Raw genomic sequence first — 12,541 nt, 5'->3', positions numbered from 1 at the left:
ATTTCATGGTTTTTCTGTGTACTCCAACCTGACATGTCCAGGTCCAACATGTCCCCCAAATCCCTCATTTCAAGCTCCTTATGAAATATTCCCACAGTAATCACACATTCTACCCTCATAAGAAATACATCCAAGAATTAAATGTATGCTTCTTGCTCTCAAGCTCCTCCCCATGTTAACTTTCCCGTTGAGTTAATGAGATCACCACGGGTTCAGCTTCTCAGGTGGGAAACCTCACTCTTCTCTGTCTCTCCTTTGCTTTTCCCATTCTGTCAACAAATACTGTTAACTTTTTGACAGCATCTGTCAAATTTATCCCTGTAACTCCACTCTTCTGCCACAATCCTAAATCTGGATTCTTTACACATGTGTAATAGTTACTATCTCCTAGACATTCCTCCTTCTTTCATTCTTTCTATTCTTCCTCCATCTCTAAATCAATTAATCAATAGCTACAGAGCATCTGCTGTGTTCCAGATATCGGGCAGGTGCTCAGTGAACAAGAGATGTGGTCCCTGATCTCAAGGAGTTTGTTCTGTAAATGGGGAAGACAGCCTCAAAACAAGTAAAACACCAAGACATCTAAATTGAAACCCTGCAAATAAGCAAGTTGCCTTTCTCTTCAAAAATCAGCTTAAATATCACTTTCACTTGTTACTGTTCCAGCACAAGTACTTCTAATGTCTCCCCATGGCACACTGAACCAAATGTAAAATATTTTCCTAGACATGAAGAGGATTAGTTACTTGCTCAAAATCACTTAGCTAGTATACTGAAAAAAAAGAGGTAAATGCAGACAAGTAGGGGATTTGCACATACACTACGCTGAACATCATGCTAACAGTGTTCACTGAGTCTATGAACTGACAGTTTCATTCTTGAGAGATTATCTAGAAAAATAGCTATGATTACAGAAATTAAACTTTAGTCTGTATAGAGTAGGACAGATGGCGTAGTAATCTATTTGTATGTTTAGTGGCTTCCATTTTAATGGAATATTAATTAGCAATCTTTTGTTTGCAAAAGGGACAGAACACCTAAACTGAAGTTGCCTAGATTAAAAAAGTAATTATTGTTTATATCTGGAGATAGTTCTAGATTTATTTAGTTCAGGGACACATGATGTCAGCCTGGTCCCTGTCTATTTCTCTTCAGTGCCTTACATTCCCTTTTCATTTGCAAGTAGCAAACATGGGTAAGGTCCTGCCAGTCTTACAACCTCATATCACACCATCCAGGGAATGAGAGGGCGTGCTTTCTAGTCACTTTCACTGAAGAGAGAGAGAAATTTCTATCCCAGAAGCCCCAAACAAATCCTTGTATTTTCACTGGCCCAAAGTGGATCTATGCCTTCCTCGAACTCATCACTGTGGTGATGAAGGATAGAGGGCTGGGATGACTGGGAGATGTGCAGGTGTGTGTGTGTGTGTGTGTGTGTGTGTGTGTGTGTATGGCAGGGATGTAAGCTCCCACTCAAAGTACATAGCCAGGAGTGTGAAAGTGCAGTTTCTCAAAGGTTCTATTGGCAAGACATGCATGAGACAATGAACAAACGCTGCATAGTTGTTTCTGTTTTTTGTCTTTTACCTATTCTTAAGTGTGTTCTTATCTTTCCGTTTTTAAGTTCTTCTCCTTACTCACATTAACCTGAGATTTTCTCTGAGTGCAATTAACTATTACAATGAAAAAAAAAACATATTTTTTCTAGACTGGGGAAGAGAAGCTCAGCAGGTTTATTACTGTCTGTGATAAAAAATACATGAAGAATGGCAAAATCAATATCTTACATTTGCTTTCATTTTTCAAGGAAATTAGTAACTAAAACTGTCAGCTGAATTTTTTTTATGGATTTTTAAAAATGTGTGCTGTCGAGATTCATAGAGGAATGATTACATCCTGAACTTACAATAAAACTTATGAGAATGTTTGTATATTATATCTGTTCTCACAATTCCAGAAAACATATCCCTTGCTTTTACAGATGAGGAAAAGGTCCAGCAGCCTTACAGATGAGGAAAGCCCAACAGCCACCTAAGGTCACAGACAGTAAAAGTAGAGACAGAACTTTTGGCCAGATGATCCAATTCTAAAACCCAGGTTCTTCCCACTAAAACACGCTACCTGAGTGCCTGGTCCCAAGGAATGCAAGGTGCTCCTGTTTATTGCCGTGTAACCTGCAGCCCTCCCACTGCTGCTGTCACCAGCTTCTGTGCTGGCACAGGAATGCGAAAGAACATACTGCCAGTGAACAGGGTGATGGTAACTTCTGCAGAAGCAGAATGAAGGCATTTGAGGAGTCAGTGGGGAAGTGAAGCCACCAAGTAACCAAAATGATTTTCAAGATTACTGCAGAGGCAAGAAGGAAAGAAACAGCCCGCAGACTGAGAGGTAACACAGGCTCACTGGAAATAATAAGTTGAACCAGTTTGAAAACTAAAATAGAGCAATTTAAAAAAACACAAATTAAGATAGAATACTTTATGCCAGAGTTTCTTGACAATACAACCAGTATTACCCAAGAGGCCTTTGAAAATACAGTGAATGCAATGACTACTGGGGAAGATGGTGGAGTAGGAGGACCCGAGGCTGACCTCATCCCACAGATACAACTAGATAACACCCACATGAGTCTAAATAGCCTAGAAAACAACCCAAAGACTTGCAGAACATGCTCTCCACAGCTAAATGTATAGAAGAGGCAACATCAAAGAGGATAGGAAGGGCAGAGACTCAGTCAGAAGTTAAACAAACCCATGGACTGTCCACGGAGGGAGGGATACTGTGGGTGTGGAGAGGGGAAAGAAACAAGACACTCACACCAGCCACCCCTGCCATGGGGAACCTGCATGGCGAAGACAAATACGCGTGACATTTGGCTTTGAAAGCCAGAGGGGCATAATTTCATGAGTTCTTACAACCAGTGGGGCTTAACACCTGGAACTTTAAAAATCAGTGGGCTCAACTCTGGGAGAGCTAGAAGGAAGCAGGAAACAGAGTCCATGCCCTTAAAGAGACAGCACAACAAGCAGCCCCTCGGACACAAAGCATAGAAGTAGCAGTTGGAAAAATGCCTGGGGTAAACAGAAGGGAAATTTCTTTACTCATATCAAAGCCCATGCTGGAGGGGCAGAGATCCTTGGGAGACTTCTCCAGGGACAAAGGAGCTGATGGATGCCATTCCCTCCACTGCCCCACAGCCTAGACACATGGACACCTGTGGGAACCAATGCAACACCAACACTCCCTACACCTAAGTTGCTAAAAGTAGGCTCTGCTGCCTGTGTTCTCCTGTGGACATGCCCCCTCAGTACTAGCTCTCCTCACAGAGCAGACCAGCACAAATCTTTTTTTTTTCCATATTGATTTTTTTTTAATTTTATTTTTTATTGTTTTAAATTTATATCCAAATTAGTTAGCCTATAGTGCGAGAATGATTTCAGGAGTAGATTCGTTAGTGCACCTTATCCATTTAGCCCATCCTCCCTCCCACAACCCCTCCAGTAACCCTCAGTTTGTTCTGCAAATTTGTGATTCTCTTCTGTTTTGTCCCCCTCCCTGTTTTCATATTATTTTTGTTTCCCTTCCCTTATGTTCATCTGTTTTGTCTCTTAAAGTCCTCATATGAGTGAAGTCATATGACTTTTGTCTTTCTCTGACTAATTTCACTTAGCATAAAACCCTCTAGTTCCATCCACGTAGTTGCAAATGGCAAGACTTCATTCTTTTTGATTGCCGAGTAACACTCCATTATATATATATATATACCACATTTTCTTTATCCATTCATCCATCGAGGGACATTCGGGCTCTTTCCATACTTTGGCTATTGTTGATAGTGCTGCTATAAACATGGGGGTGCATGTGTCCCTTTGAAACAGCACACCTGTATCCCTTGGATAAATGCCTAGTAGTGCAATTGCTGGGTCGTAGGGTAGTTCTATTTTTAATTTTTTGAGGAACCTCCATACTGCTTTCCAGAGTGGCTGCACCAGCTTGCATTCCCAAGTGCAAATCCTGTTAACACCACATGCCCTGCCCCTGTGTTCTACAGACCTGCCCCTCCCCAACCCCACCCCAGTACACTCTTGGCCAGAGCCCATCCAAAGCGGTGCCACAAACCTGGCAATGTACAAGCAGCCCCAACAAGGGCCACCACTGCTCTCAAGTGACTCCTGCCCTAGAAAGAGGGGAATATAACCACACCCACCAGTCCAACCATGGTCTCAGCAGGGGGGCTAGGGGAAGACATCTGGACTGACTGTAGGCCCTGCTCACCATCAAAAGCTTCTCAGGGGACAACACAGGGAAGGCACACCACAGTTCAGTGCTACTGTAGCTCTGGCAAATGCCTATTCTGACTCAACTCAAGCCCAAAATGGCCCCAGATTGGCTCAGTAACAACACAAGAGACTATTCTACTCAAAACAGGCAAAGAGAGCCATTGCAGTCAGTTGGACTGAAGGCAAATGTGGCTCAGCCACAATAGTAGGGCGCATGAAACACACATAGGAGACACCCCTCAAGTGCAGGTTCTGGTGAACACGGGACATTGTGTTGCAGGGCACTATAGGACCTCTTTTTCATAAGACCACAACTTTCAAGAGCAGAGATGTGGCTCTCTTTCCTAACACAGAGACACGGACACGTAGAGTTTAACAAAATGAGGAGACAAAGGAATATGTCCCAAATGAAAGAATAGGAAAAATCACAGCAAGAGAGGTAAATGAAATGGAGACAAATAATATACCTGATAGAGAATTCAAAATAATGGTCATAAAGAAACTCACTGGACTTGAGAGAGTGGAGGATCTCAGTGAGACCTTCAACAAAGAGACAGAACATAAAAAAGAATGAATCATAGATGAAGAACTGAATAACTGAAATTAAAAATACAGTAGAGGGAATTAATAGTAGAATAGAGGAAACAGAAGATCAGATCAGCAACATGGAGGGCAGAATAATGGAAACCAATCAAGCTGAACTGGAGAGGAAAAAGAATAATAAAAAATTAAAATAGACATAGGGAACTCAGAGACAACATCAAACATAATAACATTTGCATTACAGGAATCCCAGGAGAAGAGAGAGAGAAAAGGGGGCAGAAAATTTATTTGAAGAAATAACAGCTGAAAACGTCTCAAATCTAGGAAACAGAAATCCAGATCCAGGAGGCACATAAGCCCCCAATAAAATCAACCCAAGGATGTCCACACCAAGAAACATAGTAATTAAAATGGCAAACAGTAGGGATAAAGAGGGAATTTTAAGGCAGCAAGAAGAAAGTAAATAGTTACATATAAGGGAAACCCCATAAGGCTATCATCTGATTTCTCAGCAGAAAATAAGGGGAAGTGGCATGATAATACTCAAAGGGCTGACTGGAAAAACCTACAGCCAAGAATACTCTATTCAGCAAGGCTATCATTCAAAATAGAAGGAGAGATGAGTTTCCTAGAGAAGCAAAAGTTAAGGAAGTTCATGACCACTAAACCAGCCCTTCAAGAAATGTTAAAGGGGACTCTTGGAGTGAAAAGAGAAAAACATTAGCAGAAGTAAGAAAAGTAGGACGCACACAGAGTAAAATTTAGTATATCTATTAAAAATCAGACAAAAGATTCACAAAAGGATGTAAAATATGACACCATATATCTAAAACATGGAGGAGGGGAGAAGAGTAAAGAATGGGTTCAAACTTACATGACCATTAACTTAATATAGACTGCTAGATGCATAAGATGCTATATATAAACCTAATGGTAACCACAAATCGAAAACCAGTAATACACATGCAAAAAATAAAGAGAAAGGAATCCAAGTATATAACTAAAGAAAGCCAGCAAACCATGAGAGAAGACAGAACGATAAGAAAGTAAGAGAAAAGAACTACAAAAACAACTATAAAACAAGTAATAAAATGGCAATAAGTACATACTTGTCAATAATTACTTGGGAGTGTAAATGAACTAAACACCCCAGTAAAAAGACATAGGGTGACAGAATGGATAAAAAGGCAAGATCCATCTATATGCTGCCTACAAGGGACTCATTTCAGACCTAAAGACACATGTAGATGAAAAGGGAAGGGATGGAAAAACATTTATCAGTGAAATAGAAGTGAAAAGACAGCCAGGGTAGCAATTTTTATATCAGACAAAACAGACTTTAAAACAAAGACTGTAACAAGAGACAAAGAATGACACTATATAATCAAAAGGAAAAAATCCAGCAAGATATAACAATTGTAAATATTTATGCCAACATGGAAACACCAAAATACATAAATCAGCTAATAACAAACATAAAGGAAGTGATTGATAGTAATACAATAAGAGCGGGCGACACCCCACTATATCAATAGATATATCATCCAAACAGAAAGTCAACAAACAGCAGCTCTGAATGACACATAGGACCAGATGGATCTAACAGATATATTCAGAACATTCTATCCTAAAAAAGCAGAATACACACTCTTTTCAAGTGCGCATGGAATATTCTCCAGCAAAGATCACATAGTAGGCCACAAAATAAGTCTCAACAAATTCAAAAAGGCTGAAGTCACACTCTGCATCTTCTCTGACCACAAAGCTATGAAATTAGAAATGAACCACAAGAAAAACATCTAGAAAGAACCAAATACATAGTGGTTAAATAACATGGCACTCAACAGGAAAGGGGCAACCAAGAAATCAAAGAGGAAGTAAAAAAATACAGAGAGACAAATGAAAATGAAAACACAATGGTCCAAAATCTTTGGGATGCAGCAAAATCTGTTCTTTTTATTTTTTTAACATATTTTTTAATGTTTATATTTGAGAGAGAGAGAGAGGCAGAGCATGAGTGGGGGAGGGGCATAGAGAGAGGGAGACATAGAATCTGAATCAGAATCCAGGCTCTGAGCTGTCAGCACAGAGCCCAAGGTGGGGCTCGAACCCACGAGCCGTGAGATCATGACCTAAGCCAAAGTCAGATGCTTAACTAACTGAGTCACCCAGGTGCCCTAAACATAGTTTTTAAAGTTTATTTATTTATTCTGAGAGGGAGGGGAGAGAGGAACAGAAAGAATGCAAGCAGGCTCCACACTGTCAGTACAGAGTCTGATGTGGACTTGATCTCATGAACCATGAGATCATGACCTGAGGTGAAATCAGAGTCAGATGCTTAAGTGAGTGAGCCATCCAGGCGGTCTGCAGAAGTTGTTCTTTTCTATTTTTTAAATTTATTTATTTATTTTGAGAGAAAGAGAGTGAGAGGGAGCGCACATGAGCAGAAGAGGGGCAGAGAGAGAATCCCAAGCAGGCTTCACGTTCAGCACAGAGCCTGACAAGGGGCTTGATTCCACAACTGTGAGATCATGACCTAAGCCGATATCAAGAATCAGACACTCAACTGACTGAGCCACCCAGGCTCATACATCAAAACACAAAATCATCAGGCTCATACATCTTAGAACACAAAAGCTGTTCTAAGAGGGAAGTTTATAGCAATACAGGCCTAACTCAAGAAGCAAGAAAAATCTCAAGTAAACAATCTAACCTTACACTTAAAGGAGATAGAAAAAGGAAAAAAAAAAAAACCACCAAAACTAGCAGGAGGAAGGAAAAAATAAAAATTGGAGCATAAATAAATGAAATAGAATAAAAAAACAAAACAATACAATGAAACCAGGAGCTGGTTCATTGAAAAGATCAACAAAGTAAACAAAATTGATAGATAGGCTCATCAAAGAAAAAAAAAGAGAGACATCTCAAACAAATCAGAAATTAAAGAGGAGAGATAACAACCAATACCAGAGAAATACAAACGATTATAAGAAATTATGAAAAATTATATGGCAACAAATTGGACAACCTAGAAATTCCTAGAAGCATATAACTTTCCAAAACTGAATCAGGAAGAAATAGAAAACTTGAATGGACTGATTACCAGCAATGAAATTAAATCAGTAATCAAAAAACTTGCAACAAACAAAAGTCCAGGACCAGATGGCTTCATAGGAATTCAACCAAACATTTAAAGAAGAGTTAAAACCTATTCTTCTCAAACTATTCCAAAAAAATAGAAGAGGAAGAAAAGCTTCAAATCTTACTCTATGAGGCCAGCATTACCCTGATACCAAAACCAGATAAAGGCACTAAGAACCACAGGACAATATCTCTGATGAACATAGATGCAAAAATCTTCAACAAAATATTAGCTAACGAATTCCAACAATACATTAAAAAAAAAAAAAAAACTATTGACCACAATCAAGTGGGATTTATTCCTGGGATGCAAGGGTGATTCAACATTTGCAAATCAGTGTGATACATGACATCAACAAGAGAAGGATAAAAGTCAAGTGATCATTTCAATAGATACAGAAGAAGCATTTGACAAAGTACAACATCCATTCATGAAAAAAACCCTCAACAAAGTAGGTTTAGAAAGAACATACCCCAACATAATAAAGTCCATATAGGAAAAGCCCACAACTAACATCATATCAATGGTGAAAAACTGAGAGCTTTTCCTCTAAGATCAGGAACAAGACAAGGATATCCACTCTCACCACTTGTACTCATCACAGTACTGGAAGTCCTAGCCACAGCACTCAGGTAATAAAAAGAAATAAAAGACATCCAAATTGGTAAAGAAGAAGTAAAACTTTTACTATTTGAATTACAGAATACTGTATATAGAAAACCTTAAAGACTCCACCACAAAACTACTAGAACTGCCAAATGAATTCAGTAAGTTCACAGTATACAAAATCAGTATACAGAAATTTATTGCATTTTTATACACTAATAATGAAGTAGCAGGAAGAGAAATTAAGAAAACAATCCCATTTATAATTGCACCAAAAATAATAAAATACCTAGGAATAAACTCAACTAAGAGGTGAAAAGATCTGCACTTTGAAAACTAAAACATCAATGAAAGAAAGTGAAGATGAACAAATGGAAAGCTACTCTATGCTCATGGATTGAAAGAACAAATGTTAAAATGTCCATACCACAGGCACCTGAGTGGCTCAGTCAGTTAAGTGTCCGACTCTTGATTCAGCGCAGGTCATGATCTCACGCTTCATGAGATCGAGCTCCCTGTCAGGCTCTGTGTGGATGGCACAGAGTCTGCTAGGGATTCTCTGTCTCCCTCTCTCTCTCTGACCCTCTCTCTGTCTCTCTCCCTCTCAAATAAACTTAAGTAAACTTAAAAAAAATGTCCATACCACCCAAAGCATTTACAGATTTAATGTAGCCCCCATCAAAATACCAACAGCATTTTCCACAAAACTGGAACAGATAATCCTAAAATTTGTATGAAACCACTAAAGACCCCAAATAGCCAAAGAATTTTGAAAAAGAACAAAACTGGCGGTATTACAATCTTAACTTTCAAGATATACCATAAAGCTGTAGTAATAAAAACAGTATGGCACTGGGACAAAAACATAGATCAATGGAACAGAACAGAAATACAAGAAATAAACCCGCAATTATGTGGTCAATTAATCTTCAACAACAGAGGCAAGAATATGCAAGGAGAAAAAAAGTCTCTTCAACAAATGGTGTTGGGAAAACTGGACAGCCACATGCTGTAAGTATTCTTACATCATGCAAAAAATAAACTCAAAATGGATGAAAGACCTAAATGTCAGACCTGAAACCATAAAAATCTTAGAACATAGGCAGTAACTTTTCTATAATTAATTTGCTGTAGCAACATTTTTCTAGATATATCTCCTGAGGCAAGGGAAACAAAAGCAAAAATAGGTGATTTGGACTACATCAAAATAAAAATCTTCTGCACAGCAAAGGAATCAATCAACAAAACTAAAAGACAAGAAGCCCAGTGTCCACCAATGGATGAATGGATAAAGAACATGCAGTATATATATACAACAGAATATTATTCTGCCATCAAAAGGATGAAATCTTGCCATTTGCAGCAACATGGATGGATCTCAAGAGTACAATGCCAAGTGAAATAAGTTAGAGAAAGACAGATACCATATGATCTCACTGATATGTGGAATTTAAGAAACAAAATAAATGAAAAAAGAAAAAAAAGAGATAAACCAAAAAACAGACTCTTAAAGAACTAACTGATGGTTACCAGAGAGAAGGTGAGGAGGGAATGGGTAAAATAGGCGAAGGGGATTAAGAGTACACTTATCATAGGGGTGCCTGGGTGGCTCAGTCTGTTGAGCATCCGACTTCAGCTCAGGTCACGATCTCACAGTTCGTAGGTTCAAGCCCCATGTCAGGCTCTGTACTGGCAGCTCAGGCCTGGAGCCTGCTTCAGATTCTTTGTCTCCCTCTCTCTCTGCCCCTCCCTCACTTGTGCTCTGTCTGCCTCTCAAAGATGAGTAAATGTTAAAAAATTTAAAACAAAAGTAAACTTATGATAAGCACTGAGGAAGGTATAGAATTGTTGAATCACTATATTGTGTACCTCACACTAATATAATACTGTGCATGCTGGAATTAAAATTAAAAAAGAAAATACAGTGAATGCACTAGAAATGGTTAACATGCAAAATACCAAAAGAGAGAGAGAGGGAGAGAGAGAGAGAGAGAGAGAAAGAAACAAACTTTAAATTTGCTTATCATTTTCTTTTCTGCGGAACTTTGTAACTGTCTGAAAAAGGAGGGGAAGATGATATTTCCGTACATTAGTTTCAACTCCCCAATAGGCATTTGTTACCTATTTTGGATTAAGATGTGACACAGGACACTAATGTGGAACAATATTTATACCCTTTACATCAAGTCAATTTCCCCTACAAACGAAAATAATAATTGTAAAAACCCTTCTATATTTCTTTCTACAGAATTCTATACACACTCAAGAAGTGCTTTTCCATGGGAGTGAGGAATGAATGCTGGCTTATCTGGGGAGGGTGTGTATAAAGTGTGTACAAAGTCGTGAATGAGCATGTACCCATGTATGTATGTAGGACACAGGGAGGGATATCCACAAAGTTAGTTGAGATATTCTGAAGAATCCGAAGCAGAAATTTTGAAAGATAGTTGGGGAGGAGGTGTGTAAACAGGCCATCTTCTTCCTCTTGATTGTTGGTGACTATTAACATATAAGAATTTATATGCATAAATGTATAAAATTTTAATGCATAAAAATGGTGGATTTTACTATTCGAAAATGAAACACACCTTGTGAGGGAGGGTAGAAGCCACAAAACACAAAAGGTAGTCCATTTTAGTCAGACCCAAAATATTTATTGAGCATCTTGTGGCAGTCTCTTTTTAGGAGCTGGGGTATAGCAGTGGACACAGAGAATCAAATGGCTACTCACAGAACCTATGATCTATTGGAGGGCTCATAGTACATCTATGACCAAATAAATAAGGTAAATCACGTATTGAAAAGAAGAGCTATGTGGAGCATAATGAGGCTTATGAGAGAGACAGCATATCTGCTAGGAGGGCTGGGAAGCCCTTTCTAAGGAGGGGACTCATGAGTTAGGATTTGAACAGAAAAAAGGAACAGCGAAAAGGTTGCATGAAATCCTGGGCTAACGGTGTTTCAAGTAGAACAGCAAATGGAAAGACCTAGAAGCTCAGCATGCCTAGAGGGACAGAAAGCATCCCATGTGGTTGCAGCCTGGTGAACATGAGGGCCAGGGGAGGGTGATGAAGGTGGAGAGCAGACAAGATTACCAGGCACCTCTTAAGCCAAGTTAAAGAGCTGGATTTTGTTCTCTGGGGGGTGTCTGACAGGAATAATAATCTGATTTACATGTTGGACAAGTTACTCTGGCTGCCTTGTGAAGTGTGGATTGAAATTAATACAAAGTCTCAGGGAAAATGAGGAATCAAGAATAGTACCACTGTTTGGGGCCTCCGCAGCTGGGTAGATAATGATGCCATTTCCTGAAATGGGAAAGGGACAGGTTTGAGGAAGACAATCAAGACTTTAGTTTTAAATTGAAAGATGTCTCTTATAGATATCTAAGTGGCAGAATCAATGGGGCTATTATACATTAACAGCCTGAAACTCAAGTAGAAATGTTCAGACTGGAAATGTAAATCAAACAGTATTAAACATTTAAATTGGACTTAAAATCCTGCCACTGGATGAGCTTACTTACGTGGACAGTTTGTAGTCAGGGGAAAAGGTCAGAAAGAGCCCTGTGGCCCCACAACCAGTAGAGATTTGGCAGAAGAGGAGCCAGAGAAGGAGACCAAAAGGGGGAGGAGAGCAAAGTCAAAGGAAAATCAGGTACATGTGGACTCTGGGAGGCAAAGAAGAGAAGCGTTTCAACAAGGAGGAAGTGATCATCTCCGTCAAATGCTGGCAAGAGGTTGACTACGATGAGGGCTTTGGCTTTGGCAAGATGTAGGTCATTGGTGATCTAGATACAAGTCATTTCAGGATTGGTAAAGTAAAAATCTGAAAAGAGGAAAAAAAGGAGGTGATGAACTGGAGACATTAAGTGTGAATAACTCTTTTAAGACATTTTGCTTTGCAAACAGGCAGCAAAATGGAGCAGTAGATAAAATGGGTGAATTGAAGACTGGTTGGCATGCTGATG

At 39.2% G+C, this 12,541-nt stretch overlaps 1 protein-coding gene across 4 annotated transcripts in view; it reads right to left on the bottom strand.

Moving 5' to 3' along the window:
* RASGRF2 (Ras protein specific guanine nucleotide releasing factor 2) overlaps nucleotides 1–12,541 on the bottom strand; it is a 241,081-nt gene that overhangs the window by 56,624 nt on the left and 171,916 nt on the right. For 2 of the 4 annotated variants that reach the window (XM_045497075.1, XM_045497083.1), the window contains exon 18: nucleotides 11,835–11,879. The exons of the other annotated variants lie outside the window; for them this stretch is intronic. In XM_045497075.1, the coding sequence (XP_045353031.1) occupies nucleotides 11,835–11,879 (45 nt within the window). The remainder of the gene's footprint in view (nucleotides 1–11,834; nucleotides 11,880–12,541) is intronic. 4 annotated transcript variants of the gene reach the window in all.

Source organism: Leopardus geoffroyi, chromosome A1 (genome assembly GCF_018350155.1).
Source record: "Leopardus geoffroyi isolate Oge1 chromosome A1, O.geoffroyi_Oge1_pat1.0, whole genome shotgun sequence".
In the NCBI taxonomy this organism is placed as follows: Eukaryota; Metazoa; Chordata; class Mammalia; order Carnivora; family Felidae; genus Leopardus; species Leopardus geoffroyi.
The sequence above is the reverse complement of the archived record's forward strand: the minus strand, read 5'-3'. Positions and strand labels throughout refer to the sequence as shown.